Raw genomic sequence first — 27,602 nt, forward strand, 5'->3', positions numbered from 1 at the left:
AGAAAACAGACTGGGGTTATCTGAGCCCAGTTTGTACTCACACATTAGCCGGAGCGTGCTTCTGCAATGAGCTCCTTACTTGAACAGTGGCTTTAGGAGTTTCGCAAGTAATTCGGTTGTGTGAGTTACCGCTGGCAGCTTTGCAAAGTTTAACTTTGCAAAGTTTAAGCACGGCAAAGCGGGAAACGGAGGCTTGCAATAGCGAGGCTGTCACCGTCCTGCGTCCAGCCCCGACAAGCCACTGTTCGGCTTTAAAAAGGACGGAGCCGGCCCGAGCCTGCCGGGAAGGAGCCGGTGGAAGGGCCCCCAGCCCAGCCCGGCCCAGCCGGGCCCGGCCCTCCCCGGCCCAGCCCAGCCCAGCGCCCACCCGCTCCCGGCTCAGCGCCCCCCCAGGCCGCGCAGCCGGGATGGCGGTGGCCGGTGACCCCGGGGCGGGCGGGGGTCAGCCCGGCCTCCCGCTGGCGGGGCCGAGCCGGGGGGGCGGCGCGGGTGGCAGCCCAGAAAGCTGTTTTCCCTTCGCGCTGGGAGAGCAGTTGGTGCTGCTCCTCACCGAGCCCTGGCACGATGCCTTTCCAGCAGGGCTCTGCCCGGACGCGGCAGCGCACCGTCCTTCTGGTGGGGATCGCGGTCCTGCTGGCCGCCCTCGTCCTCGCCGTGGTGCTGGCCTCCGTCCTGACTCACGGGGAGCGAGAGCTCAGCCCCCAAATGCTGAAGTGGAAGGACAGAGGGACCACTAGGAACCTGCAGGAAGTCATCCTGGGAAGATGTTATAACTACATCACGGCACGGTACCCTGAACTGGGGTGAGTAGTGGTCTCGGGTGTGCATCAGGTGTGTAAAGTGATCCAAAGAGAGCTGGCTCTCACCTCCACCTGGCTGTGTCCACTCTTTGCAGTGGCAGAGAGAAGTCAGGGGGGTAAGACCCCCGTTTTGTAGCAAAATGTTCAGACTCTGACAGCGACCATCAGCACCTGAGTGGGGGCTCTTTAAGGAAACTACCTGCAGAGCCAGTGTAATGAACAATAATCCTAGGTCAAAACGTAATCATCAACAGGTTTTGAAACTTCCTTAAAGCCAGCTGAAATAAAAGCTGCATTCTAACAGGTTTATGTACGTGGAGGTAAGCAATTTGCTATAAAGCTGATCTGCCAAAAATCCTGCATTCGTGTAACCAAACCCACACAGCAGGGAGGAAAAGGAGAAGGTTCAGCACAGATTTAAAGGATGGACAAAGGTGTTAGAAAAGCATTGAGAAATATCTCAGGGTTAGCCAAGACAGGTGTTTTTAGCATGTGGGTAAGACTTTGCGATGAGCACACAGACAGCTCGCACGGAGCAGTACAGATGGGTAACTGCCAGCACAGCAGTCCCAGGCAAAGCCTTCACCCAGTGCTGGTCCCTGCTCAGCCCATGGCAGCAGGTGGTGTGACACCCCGAGCAGCCCACCTCTCCTCTGCTGCAGAAGAGGATCCCCTGAGCCCACGTCTGTTAAGGCTGAGAACTGATTTTCTGATCTACTTCACCACAGGGAAAGGCAGAGTATGAAATAAGGAGTGCCCCAGCCCCGCCCCCTGCAAGTGTTGGGGACACACAGACCCTCAGGACAGGATCCAGAGCAGCCAGGGTCTCTCAGCAGGGACACATCCATCGCTTCTGTGGCTCCAGTCACCCGATCTTGTGTCCGCAGTAAGCCTCTGACAGCCATTTCCACCACCCTGGGCTGAGAGCTGTGGGGCTGCCCCACACCTTGGCCAGGTGACAGAACCATCCTGGTCTTTGTCTTACAAAAGGCAATTGCCACCTCTCGTTTTCATAACATTTTGCTGATGAGAACAAAGCTGTACATAGTTTGCTTGTGTTTGGACTTCTCTTGGCCCTGGATGTCTGGTGCCATATTTAAAAGCTGATTTGCAGCATCTGAAGGGAAACTGTCACATTGAAAATCATGGCCCAAGCATGCAGAGACTTAAGTTCATGCTTTACATTAAACACCTACGTGGGTTTAGTGAGGGAAGGGGGATTCTTTTTCAAATAAAATTAAAAAGCTCCTGAAGGTTTTGCAAAATCATGTACATATTTCTAAAGGCACACACGAATTTATTAAAGAAGCTTATTTATTAAATACACTTCGTATTTAAATCTGAAATTATTTTGAAGCCTGATAACCTTTAGTACTTATGCTTGTTTCGTTCAAATTGGGGTGCTGAAGATGTGAAAACCAGTTTTGTGTGAACACGTTTTCAAAGTCACCTACGTTTTCATTCATAACAACAGGCTGAATCTGAACCACAAATAGCACTGGGAATAATTTATTTAAGCAATTATTTCAAAGACACTTTTTAAAAAATCACAAACTCATGATCATAAATTTTCTAGGAAGGTTGTTTTTACAAGGCATAACATTTTGTGCTATTCATAATCCAACAATGTTTAACAGCTTCATGGCTGTGAGCTCACTTTCTTTCAGATTAAATGACTTCTGTATAGTGGGACGCTTTTTGGTTTATTTTATTTAAGAGACAAATCTATCCAAGACGTAGAACACTGAAGAAAGGAAAAATACGCTCATTCACACACACCTGAAATGTTCAGGAGGTTCCTGAACAAAGGATTAAACATAGGTGCTTTCCTGGGAATCCAACACGAGATTCCTCATTTCTGATCCAGCTGACCTTGGTGCAGTTTGTCGTGTATGCAACCACTTGTGTTGCTGGCACTTTGCAATAACAAAATGCTTGCCTTTAGGACACATCAGAGCACCCCCTATCTTTCATCCCATGCTCTTTCATCGTTAATGTAGGCCTTGGATCTTGTGTTGCGTGAGATCTTTGATGCACTCAATCAAAGTAAAGGAGTAGGAACAAGGAACTGCAGAAACTTGGGCAGGTTTATGAGCTGAGCAAGCTGTGGTCTATATTGAATCAGGACTTCTGTTGCCACCGATCCCACCATGGGAACCTTGGTGCCTTGGTTAGACATCTTCTCATTTCCTCATAAATTTGCCCACAATCTCTTCTTGCCCTTTTAATCTTACACCAACATGCGCATTTGTTTAAAAAACTCTCCTTTTAGTAAACTCATGGGCATTTCCTCATACGTTTACCTTTTTATATCAGAGCCACTAAGTTCCATCTTTGGTGATACTTTATTTTATATTTTTAAAAATAGCAATCTATTCACCGCAGTAGTTAGTGAGTGTGACTACTACATTTTGGAGTGCCATAGTTCAAATTGGAATAGCTGGCAGATTTTAGAAAAAAGGGGGATTGTTGACATATGAATATGGACTTTCATAATGTTTCTGGATATCATGGATGGATTTAACAAAGGCCACAAGTCTACAGCCCCCCTTTAGCTCTGCTTTTGCAACTGCATGCTATAAATCATGTGAGAAGGCCAGGGACATGCTAACGTACACACCTCCACCATCATGGCTGCTTTAATCCTAGAGGATACCTCCTTGCACTCTTCCTCATTTTCCTGGAGCCCCAGACACCGTACACAGTCAGTACACTCTGGTCATGCTCTTCTTTGTTGCGACATGGTCTGTGGGCTGAACCCAAGCTCAGTGAGGCCACTGGAAAGGCTGCTGCTGTCTGCAGTCGCGTTTTGAAGAATTGCCTCATGCAATCAGGTATTACCCTGTCGATGTGCTTATCCCCCTCAGCCATCAAAACATGCAGGCGCGGTATTGAACTTGCTTGCTAAAGGGCAGTTCTCAGGTACTGTATGCAGCACCTGAGGAAAAAAAATTGTTGAAGTACCTGTGTGCAATGCAATCCTCAGTTTTGTCTCTGCTGCTGGCTGCCTGACTTGCACACCCACAGTTTCCTCGGTTCATCTTCCTGCACAGAACTGTCACCATGCCACAGTTTGCGAGGAGGCAGGGAATACCAAATGCTTAAACAGGGTATTTTCAATATTAGCCCCATTTTTTAGGAGAAAATGTGGGTGGTCTAGCAGCAGGTTTTAGGGGGTTTGTTCCTCGCACACAGGGTTGCACACCCAGATGCTGACATTAAAGAGCAGTGTTTCATTTTGACTTCCCTGGAAGATACTGGCAGCTGCCAGGAGACGGAGCTAGAGCCATAGCTTGCCACAGCTCAGCAGTCTGAGATTTTTTCAACATTAACAAAAGCTGCAAGTTCTGCTTTCACTAGTCTTGCCGAAGTCATCGACCGTGGCTGTTGGTACGCGCGGTAGTTTTGTCTGAGTAGGGGCCAAAGGCTGAGGGAAGGATTTGACCTCAGATTACTCAGTCTCCTCTTTCCCAGCGGTGCGGCCTCCCTCGTGGCTATCGGAAACTCACCCTTCTCATACTCCGGGTCTCATGCAACACAAATTTGAGCTTGCAGGAATTTATCGCAGATATAATTGGAGGAGGGAGGCGTAGGGGTGAGCAGAGCGGGGCACCCACCAGCACCAGCCTGTGCCGGGGCAAGGCCGGGTCATTTGGGAGGTCAGGGCTGGTCGAGAGCAGCTGTGGCCACCTGGTAACTTACCATGGCTGGGGGATGTTGTTTGTGATGGCTTTGTGCCTTGATGCCTGCAGGGGGAAAACCGGCAGTAACAGGTGTAGCACGGAACTTGTTGACGGAGTTAACGGATTTCATTTTCCTCCACCGTGGCTAGGTTGGCAGGCTGAGGTCAGGCACGGATCGACACCTTGTGCCCTGGGAAAGGAGGAGAGAAGATATATTCTAAAAGGTCATAGTCACTGATCCCCAAAGCATAAACAATGCTTTTTTTTCAGTCTAGAAATAAACTCATCTTAAATTTGCAGCCCAAGAAATTTTTCATTCCCATGCAGTGAGTATCCCCCTCGGATCTGCAGTCACTTCTCAGTCTCCCATTCACCCAAGCTAAGCCAAGCTTGCACGGACCTGCTATTTGGAAATGGCTGAAATCAAACCAGCTTATTTTTTGTCTAACCTCTGTCAGTGAGAGAGCACCAAGTATGCAGAGAGGGAGCCACTTTGGTAACGTACGTGACTCTCCAGGCCCAGCAATCCTACTGAGTCTGACAATGCAAAAACCTGGCGATGAAAGGCCCTGTTTATTTTTCTTACAAGCCTTTTTATATTTTTCTTAAGAACATGTGTCTATACATGATTGGTTTAATTAGAGACCGCCAGTTCATGATTGGATGATCTTTTCTTCGACACATCTTTAATACGCTTCTTTTACTTGCGCAGCTGTCAGTTCCTTTATCTTGTTAGCTCAGCTCTTCTCAGGACTTCTCGGACTCTTCATGGATACACGGGTATCTGTTCAAGGCTAAGCTCACATTCCGATCCCTCGGACCAGCCGAGGTTTCCCACAGTATGCAGTTGCAGGACAAGAGGCAATGGGCACTAATTAAAATACTTCTGTTCATACTTAAACAAAGAAAATAATTAAAATTCCATTTACACATCAGACAAAAAATCCTTTTCTTACTGTGAGGGTGGTCCAAGAGGAGAACAGGTTGTCTGGAGAGTTTGTGGAGGCTCCATCCTTGGAGATATTCAAACCCAGACTGGACATGGCTCCGAGCAACCTGCTTGAGCCAGGGATTGGACTAGACAGTCTCCAGAGGTACTTTTCTATTCTCCTGTTTCTTAGAAAATGCTTTTAGACTGCAAGAGGTCCGCTGACTAACTAGGACAGTGATGCAGCAACATTTTGGCTCCTCTGTAATGGCAATGGAGTTGATATCTGTTGCTACTTTCAGTTTGTCTCTCAGTATTAAGGTGGGCACTGTATCATCATAATAACACACTGCTTATTAGAACGCCCAAGTTAGAACATTTGCTACAATGCTTCAGTGTATGTTCTTAATATTCTTCTCCCTATTTCATATGCCAATATGATGACTTTAATACCTTTTCTCTGTTAGCCTTTGTTACATGAAGCATGCATAGCTGTTTTTCATGTATTCTGTCCTTCAATACTTATAACGAGGTCTTCTTTTACAGTTGTTTTCCCCTGACTTGTATGTGAGTGACTTTGACTGTTCTTGTAATTTCTTGGTAACTAAGATATAAACATTAAGAATTGCTTGAGTCTTACTTAAAGATACACTTCCATCAAAATATGCTGTATTGAGCTTTAATGGGAAGCTGGAGTATAACATTTAGTAGGCACAAATGGACAGTTATTAGCACTTTAAGATTTAGAGGTGGGGCCACTGGTTCTATAGTTGGTCCTTCAAATGAGCCCTCATGCTATACAGGGCTAGTTTCTTAACTATTCTTGGCTGTAAGATAGGGTTCTGTTTGGGTGTCATTGTAATCTTTTCGGAGAGGAGGTTTATTAGAAAGAATTCATTTTCTCTTTAGCAAGAGACAAGTTCATGTGGCAGTGAGTAGCTATCATTTATTTGTTCTTGAGATAATTAACCGCCAACATTTGTTTCTGCTTTTCTTGAGTATAAACATCAATGCTAGGCTGTGAAAGGCCATCCAATTCTGGGCAAAGCTCATACTCATTTCTGCGCCTAAAATTTACCCTCCCAGGCTGTAACTCCACTGACAAGAGCAACCCAAGCCTGAGAGTTTCCTGCAGATTTAAGGGGAAGATGTCAAAAGTTGCATTGTCTTTTCTCCATGGCCAACATCAATGTACTTCTGAGGTACAGAGATGCTGTTGAGACCTGAACTTATCTCTTGTTTTGGCAGCCATATGTCAACTCCTCTGTCATCTATATTGAGTTATAATCATATGAAAATTGATATTAAATGACTATGTATGTCTCATATATTCAAACTTCTTACATTTATTTAACAGTGGTTAGATATTTAATGGCTCTTACTGCAAGATTCTGTAGGATTTCAAATAATTTTTCACATTTAGGTTAGCCTACACATACTGCATCACACTTACCCCACATCATATAATAAATCTGCTTGCAGTGAAAGTTTCCTTTGGTTTTAATCCAAGATACCAAAGAGAATATCATTCTGTCGGTACTGGCCTTCTATACATTAATCAGAAATATTTGTTGATGAAATACTGTCCAACTTTTCTACTGCAACTTTATGCAGCTATTTAGTCATATACAGTCAGTGCCTGTTCTTTGCCTTCTCTCTTGTTCATTGATTTTATAGAATTGGCTATACAGAGCAATGGCTGGGGCTGTCTAAATTATGGCACTGTTTTAGAATTGAAATTATTAGATGTTTGGATAGGCCAGTCAAAGAGCATGTTGTTGCTGAAAGGGGAAATCCTTTTCCTCCCCACCTCTCCCTGCTTCAGTTCTCCTGTAATATCTGTAGAGATGTCAGTGAAAACAGCTGTGCTTAGAGGTGATACTGTTCAGCTGTCATTGCTAAGGTATGGTTAAAACTTGAGAAATTTTAACGCTTCAGAGCACTGTGGGGAAATATAATTTTGCTTCTCTGTAGGGGCATCCTTTTTCTCTCTAGGGTCAAATGAAAATCTCCCTTAAGTGTCCAAGGGTAAAAACAGATGCTGAAGATGCGGGCTGTCTTCCCAGGAGATGTCACCCAAATCAGGTATTAGCAAGTAGCTCACTCACAGTTGTACTAAATCTCTGATCTGTTCCCTTGTCCTTGTCTTGCTGACACATGCCACCCTTGAAGCAGGGACTTCTCCTTACTGCATTTATGCCACATCCCAGCAGTTTCAGTTCTATAAAAAAACCTAATGTACTGCAATTTATTTTTTTTTTTCGGGGGGGGGGGGGGGGGGGATAGTCCGCAGCTGCATTAAGCTGTTGAGTGATTCCCTGCTATAACATACTTTAATTTAGATCTTTCTTATAGAAGTGTTTTTCCAAGTTTCATATTAAAAATAAAGCAATACTAAAAATACACTTTCTAATCAAGTGGCAAGATTCCAGCTTAAATTTGTTCCCCTTCTATCTGTTGATGACATGGCCCTCACTTGGAAGCTTAAACTGTAAAGCAGCTATGACCCTCTGTCAAAATGCAGTCCAGGTGAAGCTTCTGCCCTTCTAGACACTGTGTCCCACTTACAGAGCATCACTGAAAACACCATCTGCTTTAGCAGCTTGGGTTTTGACCCAGGAAAGCTGAAATCTAGCCAGCAAAAAAATCTGCTTATGTAGATGAACCCTTCACTGGTTTATAGCTGCCACCTCTTGGCTCAACTTTTCCCAGGAAGGGTGGTAAGGCTTACTGTTGTCCTGGAGCACACAACACACGTGAAACACTCTAGGAACTATAAACCAAAGCCACAAGTACACCTGCCATTAAAACCTTCTCATTGTTGCCAAAGGTGAAGGACCGATGTAATGAGGAGCTATCGTTCGTTCCAAGTCGTTACTTGTAAATGAATGTACACAGCCCTGAGGTGCACCCAGTGGAAATCTCACCTTGTACTTCTTTTTCCAGACCTCCAGACTCCCCACCTCTGCTGTGGGGAATTTAATCGCCCTGCCTGCAGGCAACTTTTCCAGAAGTCATCTTTCTCTGAGGCAGAGTTTTGGATCTTGTATCCCCAGTCAGTTCCTCCAACATTTTCTTTACTGGCTTTTGAACTATTTAATTAACAGAGAGCAATACCTACAAAATCAAGCTGCCAAGAAAATAGAGTATGTCATTCTCATATTGAAAAAAAGTTAGTCAGAAATGTTATGGTGGCAGACACTTTACAATAATTAAACTAAGTGGGTAGTGAGAGGCTGGTGCTCATTGGAAACATTGAGATTGACAGGTCTTCCGTGATTTTTTTCCTTCCTCCTTTCCCTTGGTAATTTCCCCCCTCTCTATTATCCTAATGCTAACAACAGCAGACAGTTATCTCATCAAATCCTCAGCGATGACAGCGTGTTGGCTGACCTCTCTTAAATCATATCTGTCTGATTTTTAGCACAAAGATACCTGATGGGAGATTTTAGGTGCTGGAAGAATAGGCACGGAGCTGATCTGTTGCATGCACGTACCCATCTTCTGACAGGTGGTCTGGAGATGGGTCTGGCCATCAGCTGGCATGAAGAACCGCACACCTTTGGGGCTGCCCTCAGCTGGGGCTCCTGCGAAGCCCCCTCTCCCTCCTGGTGGCAGTGTTCTCCCGGCATCCAGCTCCTCACACCTGCTGCTCGAGCTGGCTGCAGAGAAGCGCAACCACAGCCGCCTGGGCTGGGCTTGGCAGCCGCTCCAAAAAGCTACTCCAAAGCAGCAGCAGGCTGGGAGAAGGGAAGGGACAGCGGAAGAAAACCCAGAAATATTTAGGGCAAAAAAGGTAGCAAAAGGATTCTGGGTTACAGAGGGCTTCCTCAACACAGGCATAAAGGTTTTTGACAACATAAAGACATAGCCACTCACAAGTTTACATGAAAAAACAAATTGAATATGGATGTGTAAATTGCAGCACTGTCTACAGCCATCACAGTTCACCTAAAGGAGGCAGATAAACTAAAACACAGGCAGAGACGGGTCTGTTAGATGCAGAAATACTGCTACACCATTTAGATCCTTCAATATGCATTCTCCTTCTGAAATGCCTGGGCTTTCACAGGTGAAGACGATACCTTAGGCTCCCAGCAGAGTGTGAATTGACCTTAAGCCTTTAAGGAGCTTCATAATAACCACAAACTTCTCACTGATTTTTTTAAAAAGCCAAATTTCCGAGTGCTTATTTGCATATCTGCATTACAGTTTTGGCTAACAGTGGTAGCAAATGAGAAGGGTTTTCTTATACAAATTGCAGTTGCTGGTGAGGTTTGGTGCCTGCAAAGGCCAGTTACGTAAAGGACTCAGGGGACTGTTTCCAGCTCTAACTTCAGAGCCTCACCACAGAACCACAATTAAAATCTCAGTGTGGCCTGAAGACATTGCGTGCTTTAGAAAGAAAACTTGAGACCTTGGAAAAGCCGCTACTGGGTGCAGGGGAGACCACGTCTCACCAGGAAAGTATCTGTGCCTCACAGCGATTTGAACAATACAGGCAGGGTTGACTGAGTTCTCCAGAACAAAGCCCAGAAGTAATTTCTTACAAATTTAAAATGGGTCCCATACTTGAAGCGTCTCTCTCAAATCTTTGAGTATAAATGTACAAGCAACACAGCCCAAGTAACTGAAAGCAAGACATTGTTCATGGTGTAACTGAAATCTGCAGGGATGAAACTTATTCATGATATTATAACAATTAAATAGATTTCAGTTGGGGATGAATTTGCTCTGTCATGTCCAGTTAAAGAAAATTACAAAGTAAAGAAAAAGGAGATCTATATTAATAGTGATTTTCCAGATAGTTCAATGCCATCCCATTCCCTTAAGTGAAAGGATACTCTTTCAAGGTTAGCCAGACCAGTGTACTGATATGCAAGAGATAATGATGCAGGAGCTGTCCGTTTTTCTAATAAGCACATTAAAGTTTGGCTGCTAGGATAGCTGCTAATGGAACTATTCTTGGCTCCAGCTTCTGTCTGATAAATTAGTGTGATATTCATATAAAAGGTAAATGGGTAGAAATACTCAAATTCATTGGAAAATGCAACTTCTACCCAAATGTAAGGACAAAGGCAGGATATGCTTTGCAGTATGTATAACATTTGGATTTAATAAGGCGATGTGGTTTTAATGGTTATTTGCATCCCAGCCCTTCTTCAACACTCTACAGAGTACAGGATATAGTGTCTGTCTCCAGAAGGTCATGAGGCAAGTTCTGCAGTCCTCACATTCAGGAGAAAGGGTTGTAAGTTCAGTTCTTGAGTTTACAGCAGGTTTCACAGTGTTCCTTCTAAGTAAGCTAGTTATTATTTCACACGTGCCAGCATTTCCCAAACTCTGTTCATAAAAAAAAAGTTTTAAAAAAATTAAACATAACATTAGAGTGTGTTTATGTTACATGTCACTGAATTTGGATTAAATATTTCAGATTCTGCAGTAGAATAAAAGGCCTTAAATATTTAAGCATAAACAAAGTTAACCTCAAAGGAAGAAATCTGTTATGCACAAATATATGATATTTGCAGATATGATGCAGAATTAATATGCAACCCAAAACATACAAACGAAAACCAGAGAAGGAGATCACATGAGCCTCCCAGCAGTGTGGTATGTAACGCATTCACCATGGATTTCTGTATCTGGATTAGATAAATGTGACTGGTAGACTGGTGATCTCTTTTGCATGCTTCCTTTCTTTTGTACACCAAGAAAGAAAACAAAATGAGCCCATTCTGTGACTGAGAACTTCCCAATGAGAAGTTGGGAGGACAGTTTGTTTCTCAGGCATTTTTTGGTGGGGCAGATGTGCTTGTTTCAACCTGAAACTTCTTGCTGGAATTTTTAGCATACCACATGCCAGCGAACTTCTCGTGTTGTTTTCAGGAGGCCCAGAGCTACAGCAGGTCTCTGCCTTTACCTCTGCTCAGCGTGAATTAAACGCTGCATACCAGACAAATGTTTTCTCGCTGTGCTGGAAAAAGGGAGAGGTGAAAAGTGTCTACCTCAACAGTGAGGCTGGAAAGAGTGGCATATCTCCCTGGAGCTGGCTTTAACAAGTCCAAAAGACTTGTCATGACTTATTTTTCCATATATCAATCAAAATCACAGTTCTACATGACTGGCAATCTCTTTGAGATATGAGGCGAAACCTGTATTTCGTATCAGAGAAATAGCTTTCCAATGGCATATCAATGAATTATTTTAATCCACCTTGATAGGTGAGGACAGCAAAAATGAAATATTGTTAAGCTCTTGCATGTATTTTTTTACATTGAAGATCTGTATTTTGATTTCTAAAACAATGCTGAAATTACCTAATTTCTATAAAAGCCCATCTTCATGCCTTATCATTTTAGTTTATACAATTAAAAGTACCACGCCAATTAGCAGCTGTAGATGACCTTCCCCCATTTGAAGTCTAAGCCATACCACTTCTGTGACATTTGTAGTTTTGCTCAGCTTTGCCAGGACCATGGATATAAAGACTCTTCTCTTGGGCACGAGTGACATCCATGCACATCACCAAGTACTGAGCTTGGTGTCTTGAAATGCTAGAGAGCTGATGCTTTGAATTTGTGACTCAGCAAGCTGTCCCGGGAGGATTGTTAATCACCTGGATGGTTGCTGCTTTGTGCTTTTTATGGCCATGACTTGAGTCCAGCAGCAGAACTGCTTTGTATTGTGTGTATTGCTTACCTTTCTGCTTTGGAAATAAACCCCCCAGATTTTTCTTATGATTCCTTGAAAAATATTTTGTCTTCTGAGACCAAGTTTAAAAACTTTGTAATATGAAAGAGTAAATGACCAGGTAACCAGCTGTCATCTGTGGCTGTTAACACTGTTACATATAACAGATTTCAGGAGTAGCTTAAAAAAATTTTAAAAAAGCTTCTGCCAGGAGCACAAATCATTTGACAGATGAGAAGGTGTGAGCCATATAAATGTCTGTGAGATGTACCAGTGCTCATAGCCAAGCCCTACAAATTCTCTTGATTATACTGTTGACTGTGCAAAGCAAAGGGGACAGCTGCCTATTCTGCCCTCCATCACCCAGAGCCCTCTCTTTTGGCTGATTCAGTGCAGACATGTTGTAATCCTAAGTGGCAGTGAGAGGTATTTACAACTTCCCAACTCCTAAATGAAATACCAAAGCTAGAAGGATGGTCTCTGCAGGTTAATTACACAGTTTGCAGCCAGGGACAGGCTCCTCCAGGAGAAAATTTAATACACTCAAGTTAAATTCTGCTAAGTAAAACATGTGAAAACTTCCTGACATGACAGTGCACTGACTGTGCTCCCTAGAGCATCTGCAGTTTGGCTTCTGATTTCTACGGTGACTGTAACTGGAAGTGCATTTAGGCTCCCAGATAAAAGGCAACAGCCCTGTAAAAAATCATCATTCTTACTAGTCTTTCCTTACCTGGAGGTAAATTTGGTTGGTATAAGCAAGAGGTGTGGTCCCTAACACAGCAGTACCAGACTGCACGGTGAGGCGTTAGATGGGGCGTGCAGCCAGGCTGCCCTGGCCGGCCGGACACGCTCCAGGCTGACCTGCCTGTGCCCTGCCCCAGGCTCAGGCTGTGTCTCGGACAGCACTCTGCAGCAGCAGCACCCAAGCTTGCTTGAAATCTGCCAGGTTGGGCTGCGGCATATCTGCAGCCCAGCTAGAGCTCTGCAGTGTAACATGCTTGGCTGCCGTGGGAGCGAGAGCTGAGGACATACCCACCGCGGAGCCTTTGCAGAGGGCTGGAAGAATCCGGGGCATGGAAACCTGCTGTAGTAACCACCTTGGTGGTATGACCTCCCCATAACTAATATCATATACAATACTCAGTTAGATTTGCTACTACATAAATAAAGGCAGAAAAGAAGGAAGGCCAGGGACATCTTGTTGTGGATTGCCTGGTCCTTCCTGGCATGATACCGGCCCAAGCCCCTGCGGTGCGTCTGGTGGACACATTCCCTCTGGTACACAGTGCTGTCAGGTGCTGTCGCTTTCTTCTGGCCACAGAGTGAGTCTGGCCTCCTATTTGTCTTCTGATTATTTTCCATAAGGCTGAGGAAGGAAAGGAGGGGAGCTCATGCCCAGACAGCAAGGAGACGGCCAGGAGCTCAGTGGTTCTGGCTCCTGCAGCCCACGTCACACAGAGAGCTCAGCATTCCAGTTTGGCCCCCTGATGCTTAAACGTGTAGAAATTGCGATCAGGTTCAGCAGTAGGAATGAGATCACGCAGCTGTAGGGACAATTAACTTGAAAATGCTTTGAAATCTTCAATGAATTGCTACTGCTTTTCTTAATCCCTTTAGGACTATTTGGAAGTGATCAGATTCCACATCCCACGTGGATGTGCCAGCTGGTAACAAAGCCTGCAGCTGTGGGTCTGTCGTGTACTAATTGATCAGTGCTGGCTTTATAGTGCTCTGAAGGCTCTAATTTCTTCACACAAGACAAAGTCCATTCTTCAAACAGCTTTTAGTGGGAACACTCTGGAAGATGATTGCAAATGGTGAAGAAAGATCAGATGAGTCAAAGACAGAAGAGCTCCATTCAGACATGCAGACAGCAGGATAAGGCAGTCAACATTTTAAATTTACATTAAAATCGAGAAGAGAGTTTTTTATCACTGCTGTAAGGAGAGAGGCTGGCTTTCCACAGGGGCCTGAAACTGTGGGAGCAGGAAGAGGAAAGGAAGTACACCCATGGGGCACAGCCTTGAAAACCCATACTGGACAGGCAATAAATGCAAATTATCTTAATACAAAGTTTTCATTCATTATCTCAAGTACAAGAAAGCAAATGTCCTGAGCCATCCCAAATGGTATTGTATGCTGCAGCCTCAGGAAGGGAGCATGGCACTACATCAGTACAGAGACACAGTTGCTTGCCCACACTGTGCAACAGAGTTCCTCTTGGTAGTCCGAAAGGAGCCCTCCTGTCAACAGAGAGGTGCTTTAATTTCCTAGGCTGATGAAGCAGTGTCTTAAGAAACAAGCACAGGCTGCGGTGACAGAGTTGTGTTGTGGCAAGAAGCAGTTCCCCACCATGTAAATTTAGTGGAGCTCCTCTGACTCATGCCAGTGAGAGCAAAAGTGCCAGAACCTGTAACTGGGTGTAGGATCAGGAGGGGACTGAAAAAACCCACTGTCGACCAAGCACCTGATCTGGATCTTGGCTATACGTGTGCAAATCAGCTGTGGCTCCAGCAAAGTCAGTAACTACAAATGAGTGCATAAGCGAAAATCATATCAGGTCCAAAACAGCCAGACACCTGCTTTTGTTTTAGATAAAAATATAGATATTATTTCTGTACAGGGAGATGCATGGGCATAGTTTTGGCTCACCGTACCTGAGAAGGTAGTATCCTTCAGCCATACTTTTAAAATTACAACCTATAGCCTGCCACATTTGCTTCACATGATTTGGTATGAATAATCAAGAAATCTGATCTTCTGGTTATGTGATATCAGCACTGCTCTTTTTAAGGGACAAAACCATAGAGGACATTCAGATATTGCAATAATCAGAAATTCAAAATGCAGGATAGAGAGAAAGATGTTTTAAAACTGTTCATTTGCCCAGGGAAGTTGTGGAACCACCATCCCTGGAAGCGTTCAAAACACATGTAGATGTGGTGCTTAGGGACACGGTTTAGTGGTGGACTTGGCGGTTCTGGGTTAATGGTTGGACTTGATGATCTCAAAGGTCTTTACCAACCTAAATGATCCTATGATTCCTCCGTTTTTACTTAATTTGCTTGAGATACTCTGCTTTTGTAATGGATAATGTACTTTGGTGCCTAAGGACAGTTAGAACTCTTCTAAAGCTTTTAACCATAACAGAAGGACATCCTATCACAGCAATAAATACTCATAAATACTAATTAACTATGTTTTAATCTTTCAGCAGAGATAAGGATTGCCTAGAAATATGGGAATCATTAAAACATGCGTTCATTTACAAGAACCCCTGTAATATTACATCAGAAGATTATCAGCCTTTAATGGAGTTAGCGAGTCATCCTATACCCTGTAACAAGGTAACAGTACGATGCATGGTGGACTGCTGAGGTAGGATTGTTGTGCAATGGCATGCCTGCGCAGTGCTCTGAGCGATGGGATCTTGTCCGTAATGACTGTGAGGGTCTGTAGGTCGACTAGGGTGATATTTTGCTTTTGCCCTTACTGCAATAGTCCTGCAGTTATCACCTTTGGACCCCAGTGACCTTGTTCATTCTCTGTCACTGCAGATTATCCCTGTGTGAGGCTTGCCTCAAACACCAGTACCAGGGTCATCCTGGTGAAGTGAGGGAGATGTCCCTGTTCCCTGAGCAGGTGGCTTTTTGTAAGGAGCATCCCATCATGCTGTTAAAGGGACACTGCTTCCAAAAAGCTGTTCCTCCACGTGCAGTTCCAAAGCACACAACAAATTAGTTATGTATCCTATGAGAACTAGTCAAAACCTTTCTTTCAAAATGCTTTATAGGCTGAACGCATCCATTTCCACAAAAAAGTAACCACCCAAAAAGATTTTGGAAATGGGAGCATGGGCTGCAGGAGTAAGAACTGACCCACTAAGGTGAACTTGCAGCATTTCAATAAAAACTAAACCTCTTTCATTATCATGATATTTTTTGGTTTTGTTTTTCTCCAGGAAAATTTCCTGAGCAGCTCTAGTATAAGTATCACTTATTAGACATTGTACCTTATTTCACAGTCACTGTTTTGGAGCAAGACAAGTGACCTCGCTCATCGTTATACAAAATCCAATCAAAATTTCCTTACCTTGGAGGACACCTTGTTGGGTTATATGGCTGATAGGGTTTCATGGTGTGGAGACCCCTCTGCCCCAGGTAATGAGTCCGGTTTTTTACAAAACAAACATAAACACTGGAATTCTAGACTATTCTTTCCTCTTGTGTATCTAAACCTAAACACAATCCTTTTATCATATTCTTTTCTTGTAATTTAGTTTAAAACCTTAACTGTGTTTCTGTCCCATGTTATGGAAAACCAAAAATAATACTTAGTTCTCGGGTTAATTTTAAAACCACAGCTTTGGCTTTTATTAAAACACAAAGTTGCTGCTTGGTCTAATGGTCACATCTAGCTCTCTTTATCTAGCTTACTCGCTGCCTTCCTGTGACCTTTGTAGTACAAACCCTTGCGAAACAGGAATGCCATTCAAAAAGGTCCTGGCCATAGGCCAGTCAAAGTGTCAGGGGCACTATGTGGGTACCCTGGGGCAATTGCTGCCCACAGGACCCCTGGGTTGGTACTTAAGGCTAGCAACCTCTAAACTGGGCTGGAATTACTGAAAATGTTGGGCAAAGTTTAATTTTTCAATGCAATTGGACAGTATTTGTCAAGAGCCACCTGTTTCTCAATTTTTTTTTTTTTTTTGAGAAAATCAGTTTTCTGAGAATTACTTGCATGCAGGGCCTGCAGCTGCCTCCCCAAAACATGTGTGAGCAAACTGGAAGACCTTTGAAGACATGCAAATTCGTTTCCCTCTTAGACCCCTTTCGTCGTGTAGCCTTCTTTCTTTGGTAGGGGGCAGATCTTTTTGCCATCGTTAGTCATCTCTCAAAGCCATGTAAACATTGCAATGATATTTATTCTAACCTTAGCTATTCTATAAATTTATTTCTTCTCAGGAATCAACTATGAATCCTGTCCAAAACGAAGTGAATGTGAGAGCAATCCTAGCTCTGTGTTCTGGAAAATGGCATCCAAGATGGTAAGATCTAGAACAAATCTCCCTGAATCCAAGAATGTTGAAAGGCACTAAGTTCTTGACACTGCCAAAAATGTGAGTTTGCAGATTTGACTTAAAACACACAACAGAAAAGTTCACATGAGCTTTAGCTTCAGGTGCTAAAAATCATGGTGTTGGAAATGTGTATTTCCAAGGTCCCATGTTTTACGTACAGGATTTAATAGCACTGTAGCTTGGGCATTCTTATGGGTGGGCTGAGACTGTGTGCTGGTGTCTAGAGCAAGACTTGGCAGACAGCTGGAACTTTGCAAATAATGCTTACACTAATAATAATCACCACCTTAATTAAATCAGAGGACTGAAATTGCTAAAATAAAACACATTTTAGCATGTAAATATTGAGAGCAGTGCCTAAATTGGCACAGAATTTTTCCAAGCAGCTGAGAATCCCCTTGCACCTTCCTGGCATAAACCTGAAGAGCATGTCCTCCTACAGCAGCATCTGGCCAGGTTCCTAGGGTGTACCCACTCGTATGCACATGCCAACTCCTGTCAACGCAATGAGACCCTGCTAGTCCAAGTTAAGCAGTTAGCCTGGGTTTGTTGAATCAGCACTTTACAGAAAAAAACTGTCAGAAAAAAACCTGTTCTGTATCAGTTTGATTTTACATGTCTCTCAAGACTTCATCCTTGATACGGCTATTAGTAGATGACTGCCCAGGTGGAAAGCAGGCATTCCTGTATGCTTCAGCTCTCGCGTACCCAAGAAAAAGTCTACTCACCATAAAAAAATAATTTTGTGGGTAAACTGGTGTACATAAGTTTTCCAAGGTCAGAATAGATTCTGTGTTCTTATTAATCCCTTCAGTTCCAGAATCTGGGAGGTATAAACAACCGTACAGTCAGTCTTGCTCAGCTGCAGGCTTTCCAGTCCAAATAAATTTAAGATCTATTAAAACTCACGCGTATTACATTAGCAAGTTACACTTAATGAAATCTTCCTGCAGTTTCACAGCTCTCAAGATGTGAGTGTGAGCCACATTGTTTAGATGTAAGAGGACTTGGAAGATTTGATAAGTACAGTCACCTGCATCAAGCTTTTTAAAAATTCTTTGTCTTACCAATGCATTATGTATCTAAAGTGGTTACTTTATGTTGTAACCTTAGTAGTCTTTAAATATTTGGCCGTGAGCTTTAAAGACTAAAAGAGCAGTGATTACATGATCCAGTAATGTAAAAATCAAATTAAATGAAACTCAGTGATGAGCTTTATGAAAACCACTGGGGAGAAAAATCCTAAGCCACAAAAGAACACGGAGGGTGAATCACGGTGTAACAAATACACGATGGTTTGCATGTCCTAAAACTAGTGTGGCATCTCTGTTCTCGTCATCACCACCTGAGTTAAAGTAGTCTGAGGATTATGGCAAGTTACTACAGCCCCATCAGATAGCTGTAGCTGCTGGGACTCTGAAAAGCCCTACAAAACCTGAAAACAGCAGTGAAAGCAAAGTTGCTGTACCAATCCCATGCAGCCTCTGACAGCCAATTCATAGCTGGCTAATGTACCTTTGTCACTGTTTTGCCATAGCTTTTAGAGGCTTTTTGGGGTTGCTTTGGGTTTTTTTGCACTGATATGTTCTGCAAAAATATTGGCCAGATCCTCTACTTGTATCCATCAGTTCTGATGACATCAAAGAAGCTACAGTAATTTCTACTAGCCCTGAGTTTGACACGGCACTGCATGAAGTGTCAGAGTGTAATGTCCATTTGTTTTGTTCAGTTTGCAGAAGCAGCATGTGGTGTGGTTCAGGTGATGCTCAATGGATCAGTAGAAGCTGGGGCTTTCAGAAGCAGCAGGTACTTACTCAGCGTGCTACCACCCATGTTTCTGTGGGGCCTGCACGCTGGTGAGCATGTCATTGCCAGCGAGTCCCAGTGCAGAACAGATTTTGGGAAACTCATATAGGGGTCTAAACCATTGGCTGTGGTAGAGCTGATTCACTTAACTCCTTCTATGCAGTGACTGTAATTGAAATCCTTCAGAGGGTATGAGGGTGGGGTACCCAGTATGCTCTTGCTACAGAGAGTAACTTTATCATAGCAGTTTATTTTTTCATTACACTTGAATGACACATTTCTAACCGTTCATGGAGCTGATTGGATTTTACCCTTTCAGACTGTGCTTCCTTGGGTCATCTGGTTGGAAGTGCAGTCTTTAATAATACTGAAAGATGCAGAATGTGCTGGTCAGGGGAACAGCCATATTCATTTCCCTTGCACTGGACCAAATCAATAGCCAATAAACCAAACAGGTGCAAAGGTACTAAAGATGGAAAAACTTCAGCTTGTCTCAGTCTGCAGACAGGTTCAGAAGTCCTTCTGAAATTGAAGTAATGGGGAGAAAATATTTTACCATAAGGTGATTAAATACTCTATGAAAATCCATTGGCAAGATAGCGTTCTTTCACTGAGAATAACAGCAGCGCTAATAAGCACTAGTATTTGGGGAACATACTCTGTACGTCTTTTTCAGATAACAGAATGTTTTGCTTTTTCATGTCCCATTCTTACAGCATTTTTGGAAGTATTGAGATCTTTAACCTAAATCCAGATAAAGTCTCTGCAGTACACATTTGGCTTATGCATGACATCGGTGGACCTCAAAGGTAAGTCATGCCAGTACGAAACAACAAGCATGTAGAAGCCAAACAGCACAGCTTAGTTCTAACAAGTGACTAACAGTGACACTGCCTTAAACCTGCACATAATACCTGCTCTACCTTCACTCTCCTAGCTGCTAAGTTTACTGGAAAGATAAACATCTGTACTGTTGTTTTCTTTAGTATTTTTTGTAGGTACTGCTGAGAAGTTGTAGCTAAGACAAATGACATTTTTCTTGCTTTCAAGAGGTCCCATGACCTTTACGTTCTTTCCAACCCCACTGAGTTCTACAGACCTTTATTATGAGTGCAGCACTGAAGTCACAGAGCAGGCTACATTTGCAAGGGTGAACGGCTGAAAATATCTTTGTCTGCAGTAATAGTATAATTATGCTGAGCAAAACTATTTTTGATAAAATAATTTTGAATGCTAAAGCAGGTTTCCCAGAAAGGTTGTGGAGTCTCCAACTGTGGATATTCCCCAAACCTGACTGGGTCCTGGGACACCTGCTCTAGCTGATACTGGTTGGACTAGATGATCTGAAGTAGTCCCTTCCAACCTAAGTGATTATGTGATTTTTAATAACAGATCTGGAGTCTAAGTGCTTACCATGGAATTACTGATACAAGAACAGTGACCTCAAATCACATCTGAGCCTTTCTGAGTGACCTTCTCCATCCTGGTCAGATTCATTTGCAGATCTATCACATTTCAAGCACTGAGCATGAGGCTCAGTCAAAGAGGCCTTTGACCCCTACCTTCAGAGCTGGTTCTGTGGTTCCTGTGGTTATAATACACTGCCATGGTTTCTCCCATTCCTAAGGAATCCCCATGACAGAGGCAGCAGCTCTGATCCTGTGGGTCAGGAAGCAGGCTGTGATGATGCAGTTGCCACTCAGGAATGAGTGTGGACCCAGCAGAGACCCTTGCTTAGCCAGCCTCACTGTCTGACACAGTACCAGCTCCAGTGCTGCAACAGCTTCCCTAGCCCAGACACCTGAAGTGTCTCTGCCACACAAGCTGACATATCTGTTGGAGCCCACAGGCACGCATGTATCCTGTGGTCAGTGTGCCAGACATACTCTTGTGTCCCATTGCACAGAGGTTTGCTGAAGAAAAGGACACTGAGTAATCTGTGCGTTAGTTCTAACAGACATAGCACTTGATCCTTTCGGTCACGATTCCCCTACATCAGAAAAGCCATCACATTCCTCCTAAACAGCTTCAACAACCCAGTGCCCTGCCAACCTTCTTGACACATCCTCCTCCTGTGCCACATTCACAGCAGTTTCCTTTTTATTTTCGACTTCCTTCCAAGGAGAAAGAGGGAGGATTAGCTCCAATAGTAGATATTCTTTTTATCTTCTGATTTGTATTCCATGATGAGTCACTGATAGATCTGGCAAGTTTAGTGAACAAAGGAGAACTGCTTTCCACTAATGCCATATGTTAGGAACTGGATACGATCTGCTACTGTATTATTGCCCTGGTGTGTGTCCTATGTTCTGGACTAGGTAATTATTTTTATCCCAAGGTAGCAAGTCTTTTGCAGTATCTCTGCCTATGACATTTGTCAGTCCTCTCACTCAGCTTTGGGGCCCCTCGGGCTATTTCAAGCAAATTCAGCATAGACGTAAATATCTCAAAGGCACGACATTGTTACATGCTTCATGAAACCATCAGCTGGATGGAAAAGGAACACACAAGTTAGGGTTCCTGCCAATGGAAAAGAGGTTGAAACAGCCCCTTGCCAAAACAAAGCAGCAGCACCCACAGACTGAATCAAACAGACAGGCGCTGCTCATAGCATGCTTTCTCCCATGTTGTCTACCTGCTTACTCCTGTCTTATGTTCTGCCTGGGGCTTAGCTGCTCATTTTCATGATTGGTCCTTTCTCATCTCACAGAGGACTCGATCCCTTTGTCCTTCCACAGCCTTATATTGTACTCCTGTGGATGGAGGCCACCAATAGCTCTGGAGCAGTTCTAGAGCGTATTGAACTATGAATGGAACTGAATTATTTCCCACTAACACCATCCTGCACAAAGTTCTTGTGCAAGGTACACAGCCGAATATCACAGTTCCTACCAGCGAAGGCCCAATAGTAGCAAAAACTCCACAGAACCAATGGAATTTACAGCACATTAGCAAACAAGCTTTTAAAGAATCTTACCTGAAAGAAAGCAAAGTGACATAGTATGGAATTTAGCTTCTTGTACACGTAAGGAACACAAATAATGAAAGACTTTTCTCTCCAGTGAATCCTGCTCAGGTCATTCCATAAAGAGGTTAAAAAGCATCTTAGAAGAGCGAAACTTTAAGATCACCTGTGAAGACAATTACAGGTAATTACTTGCTGTTATTGGTAACGCCTTGCTAACATAAACCTGAAATTGCATCTCCCTCTTGACAGGGTTTACAGCAAGCTAGAGCAGACTCCCCTCTTACTGCCATCACATGCCTTCAGTGTCTGTGTGCTTCTCAAGGGCTTCCACTTGGGCTGCAAGTGTTGGCTGGGTCTGGGGTTTGCTCTCTGCCTCGTGCTTGCCATTAAGCTTGTTCAATTGCTTTCAGAGAAGGAGCAATCTTCAACAGATTTTCATCTGACTGGGCTTTTTACCTACAATAATCAGAACCACGTAAGCAGCTTTCCTCCCCGTGGCATGCAGATAGCGCAGTATGTCAAGGATGGTCCTCACTTCCTTCGCTATAGTTTAAGCTTACTTTCTGTCCAGCTGCTTTGTCAGAGAATAAGGCATGAGACATGATAAGCATTATTAATTACTATAATTTACCATTGTCAGGAGAGAAAAACAGGAACCTGGGAAACAGCAGCCCAAGTTCTGACTTGCCTGAAATCTCCAGCTGCCTGCTGAGGAGATACAGAAGCCTGAGAGGCTTTATCCCTCTGTGTAGGTTTAGAGACCTTCACACAGAGCAAAACTATTTCTTAGTGACATTAGAAAAGCAGCAAAAGTTCAATATTACTCATATCTGTCAGGAACAGCTTTTCAGAGTGAAGAACTCTTAATTAGATAACATTTCCAAAGTAAACAAACATTTCTAAAACCCGCTGTGTTTGTAACATCGGTTTTAAGTATGGAAGTGTTGGTCTGCAAAGGAGACAAATGCCTTATCTGGTGATAGAACTTTAATCCTGAAGGCAGAGCAATATATTCCTGTTTAGGTATTGCTGAACCTGATTAACGGGTACTCTGCACCTTGTGAAAAAATTATCACTGGTGCAGTGCATAAATCTGCCAGATCATGTACTCACTTTCTCTTTGGGTAAATGCAGCCTTTAATCAATGCTCCCAGGACCTGTGAGTAGGTACAGACTATTTTAGATTAAGATGAATAAACTAAGGGGCCAGGAAGGAAGGGGAAATAAGTAGTAGCTTAGATCCCTCATGGCTTAGCACAGGAGAAACCCGTAACACATCATGAAGAGTTGTTACAGAATCCTATGATTGTTTAGGTTGGAAAAAACCTTTAAGATCAGGTCCAACCGTTAACCCAACACTGCCAAGTCTACCACTAAACCATGTCCCTAAGGACCATGTCTACATATCTTTTAAATATCTCCAGGAATGATGACTCAGCCACTTCCCTGGGCAGCCTGTTCCAATGCTTGACCATCCTTTCAGTGAAGAAATCTTTCCTGATATTCAATCTAAACCTCCCCTGGTGCAACTTGAGGCCATTTCTTCTCATCCTATAGCTTGTTGTCTGGGAGAAGAGACCAGCCCCCAGCTGTCTACAGCCCCTGTCAGGCAGTTGTAAAGAGCAGTAAGGTCCTTCATGAGGATCCTTTCCTCCAGGCTAAACAGCCCCAGTTCCCTCAGCCACTTCTCATAAGACTTGTGCTCCAGACCCATCACCAGCTCCGTTGCCCTCCTCTGGACATGCTCCAGCACCTCAAGGTCTTCCTCGTTCTGAGGGGCCCACAGGTGAACACAGTAGTCAAGGTGCAGCCTCACCAGTACCAAGTACAGGGGGATGGTCGCTGCCCTGGTCCTGCTGGCCACACAATTTCAGATACGAGCCAGGATGCTGTTGGCCACCTTGGCATACTGCCAGCTCATATGCAGATGGCCATTGACCAGCACCCCCAGGCCCTTTTCTGCTGGGCAGCTTTGCAGCCACTCTCCCCCAGCCTGTAGGGCTGTGTGGGGTTGGTGTGACCCAAGTGCAGGACCCAGCACTGAGCCTTGTTGAACCACACACAGTTGGCCTTGGGTCATCGGTCCGTTCTGTCCAGACCCCTCTGCAGAGCCTCCTGTCCTCAAGCAGAGCAACAGTCCTGCCCAGCTTGGTGGTGTCTGCAACTTACTGAGAGTGCACTTGACCTCCTTGTCCAGGTCATTGATGAGGACATTAAACAGGACTGGCCCCAGTACTGATCCCTGGGGAAGCACCACTTGTGACCAGCCCTCAACAGGATATAACTCCAGTCACCACCACTCCTTGGCCTCAGCCACCCATCCAGCATTTTACCCAGCGTAGAGCACACCCGTCCAAGCCATGAGCGGCCAGTTTCCCCAGGAGAATGCTGTGGGAGACAGTGTCAAAGGCTTTCCTAAGGTCCAGGTAGACAACATCCACAGCCTTTCCCTCATCCACTAAGCGGGTCACCTTGTCATAGAAGGAGATCAGGTCAGTCAGGCAAGACCCGCCTTTTGTAAACCCCTGCTGCTGGGCCTGACTGCCTGGCTGTCATATGTGGCTGGACGCCACATAACAGCATTCAGTGATCTGCTTGAGCGCTGATACACTCATTGCTGTGATTCACAACTCTCCTCAGACACAGTAACAAGTGTGGCTTTTTGTCAGAGCTCCACTAATACATGAACAACTGTGTAGAGCAATATGGACAATTAATTTTAGTATTTTATATACAGAGCAATAATAAAATAAGCAATTTACACGTACAGTAAAACTCTTCAAGATAGACTGTGCAAGTTAGCATCTCTCCACTGAAGTCATTGCAAACAGGACTGTGTGGGTCCATATCAGATGAGCATTTCGCTTTTCATGCCATGTAGCAATTTATGCTGGTCATTTTCTCCTGCTTCTGTCCACGTCAACAGCATCCTCCACAAGTAAACCCCAAAATAGATTCACTGGATGTGATTGCAGCAAAAAAAATCTAATCATATCTGACATTGTTAGCAACAGCTTTACATTGTAGCACTAGAGGTTACCATTGACTAAGCAAGATGGTAAATTTCCCAGCATGGCAGCAACTCCATAGCCCGTGCAAGAGATCTTCTTTTTCATAATTATTTTTGTTAATGCAGCGTAGCTGACATGCTGTGAGTTCACATCATACTTTATTGCATACTCACTTGCTCTTGTCCCTAGCCCCTAGAAACACCAGTTATCTTTCTGCAGCAAGATCTGAAAAATAACCTAAGAAAAGACATCTACTTTATAAGCACAGATGTAACATGCACTGTGACTTTCATGTTGGGTTTAGTACCTGGGGAGTTACTCTGTTGTACTTGCAAAGTGGTTACTAAATATTTGTTTGGTTTTGTGTCTTATCACAGGCCAGTTCAGCTCCTTCAGTGTGTGCATAATCCTGACCACTCAGACTGCAGACTTTGCACCAACGCCACGGCAGCTCCATGAAATGCAGTCCTACACACTGCTGAGGACTCTCATTATTTGCATGCAAAACTGGAAAAGATGAGGTTACATAGCTTAGAACGATAAATAGTAGTGTGGTGTGTACAGAGTCCATAACCAGAAATCCTTGCTGTGATACTAACAACCAAATAACAGGAGATGATACTTTAGGTGTGATTACTGTACACACATGCACACAAACATTATTTCAAAGGGGCCGGGGCATGTTCAGTGGTTGAGGGCAGATGGTTGCCCTTGTTTGCTCCCGCCTGTACAGCTCCCCTTGTGCCCACAGGCTCAGAGCATGGTATTCCCTGGGGCATGCATAGAGAAGAGAGAGACTTTCTGGCGGAGGCAGAGCTTGCCTGGCTCAGCGCTCTGCTACTTCCCTGCTGGAAGACTGGATGGGAAGTGACTGGAGCATGCTACACTCTCCCTGCATCCCAGCGCAACATCCCCCAGAGGGGAGCACTGCCCAGTGGCACACGGTATATATACATCATGTTTCTCCTAGGGACCGTGGCACCCCCAAGCAAGTGAAGCAAGTAATGGAAGAGGCAGAATGGTTCTTACCTTTTATTGGGCATCACAGCAAGTGGCTGCTGGGGAAATGGCTGAGCTGAGCTAAGAAAAGACCAGAAACCACTCAGGGGGTTGCCAGCATCTGTAAGAACACATCAAATATGTAGCTGGGGAGAGAAAATAGCAAGACTGACTCAGACTGCCCTATTAACATCCTACTGGAAACACTCTTGCAGTTCAGATTACATTTTATTCTTAATATAGCAGTAAGCGTAAGCCTTCTAACTCTCATAAAAGGTTCTTCAGGCCACAGCTTGGCCATCCGCTGGAACAGAGACAAGCATCAAAAGGTTGCCACAATAAAGAGTCTCTCTTGACCTTGGTTTCTGAGGTGAAAGGTGATTCCTTGCAGTGCATAATTCAGAAGCACGGGCATGCCATAGTACACTGAAACAGCAGATTTCATTGATTTCCTTGGATTGCTATTTCACCAGCCTCATATGCATAGTTTATAGTGCAGTGTTTATAACAAAGCAAAGATCTGAGGGCAGCTTGTGGCCGTGGCTGTAGTGCCTTCATGCAGTGCCATTGACAGTAAGAGAACAGAGCAAGCCCTGTTACAGAGATGCTCCTAGGTGTTGCTGTGCCACCGTAACCAGCAGATTAGGCGGACTGAAGCTCCCATGATCCCACAGGCAGGAGGTTATAATGCCGTATGTTATTGCAGTTACCCAGAGTGTGAAGCATCCTTATGGAACTACACAAGCTGGTGTAATTTTGCGCGTCTCTAGATAAACCTTTCCTCTGTAATGCACAAGCCTGCACTGAGCGTAGCTGGACCACTCCCAAGACCTCACCCATAATGTTTACATTAAGTGAAAATATTTTTGTTTGCACTCTGTTATGTAACTTCTTAGATGCATCAATGCAGACACATACCAATACTTTGAAATAGATTATTTCTGACTATAGGTGAAGAGTTTGTCTTTGTGCTTGCTTTTGTACCTCTTCTGTTATAGTATAAAATATTGACTGTAAAGTTGGGATCTAGAATAAAATTGCAGATGGCAAACATGGTTAATTCAGTTTCACATTCTATTTAAACCTCCGACTGAACATAAAAATAAGCATTTCCTAAAAATAACTCAGAAATTCATTCAAAGTATGAAACCCTACATATACCCACGCAGGAAAGCAGAGAAAAGTCACAGCACACATCTTCCCTAGGCTGCACTCTGTCTCACTCTCCATCTTAAACAGAAATGTCCATGTCTCTGTAGGTGGCTGGCAGTGAAACATCCCGTGTCTTTATCTTGAACACATCCATCCATATATATATATGTTGTTCTCAGCCATATTAATTAAGAAAGGTGACTGTTCTTATTTGATTATGTAGTAAAATGCCAAGAAGGACATCCGTGGTTTTGAAAGCTGATGTTTACACCTAACACAGGCAACTGTGCTGGAGTAAATAACAGCTTTGTAACAGAGGTGGTTGGCGTGAACACTGTCCCGGCAAAAAGTCTTTCTTTTAAAGGTATGTAAGATGACACACATTTACAGGAGAAAAGGGCAATAAACAAAATTAACCTTAGGGAAATAATCAACTTTCCAATTGCCTGATTTAATTTTGACTCGTTATTCTGCTGCCA

General features: G+C 43.9%; 1 protein-coding gene across 1 annotated transcript; it reads left to right on the forward strand.

The window, feature by feature from the left end:
- The first annotated feature begins 528 nt into the window (after positions 1-528).
- Positions 529-26,989, forward strand: LOC102048375 (ADP-ribosyl cyclase/cyclic ADP-ribose hydrolase 1). The gene is made up of 8 exons (XM_027808182.2): positions 529-803; positions 15,322-15,454; positions 16,132-16,267; positions 17,072-17,154; positions 18,917-18,993; positions 19,710-19,802; positions 22,056-22,142; positions 25,350-26,989. Exons 1-8 carry the CDS (start codon positions 565-567, stop codon positions 25,429-25,431), a joined length of 930 nt encoding a protein of 309 aa, XP_027663983.1. The 5' UTR covers positions 529-564; the 3' UTR covers positions 25,432-26,989.
- Positions 26,990-27,602: the final 613 nt, after the last annotated feature.

The sequence above is a fragment of the Falco cherrug genome, chromosome 1, assembly GCF_023634085.1.
Source record: "Falco cherrug isolate bFalChe1 chromosome 1, bFalChe1.pri, whole genome shotgun sequence".
Taxonomy (NCBI): Eukaryota; Metazoa; Chordata; class Aves; order Falconiformes; family Falconidae; genus Falco; species Falco cherrug.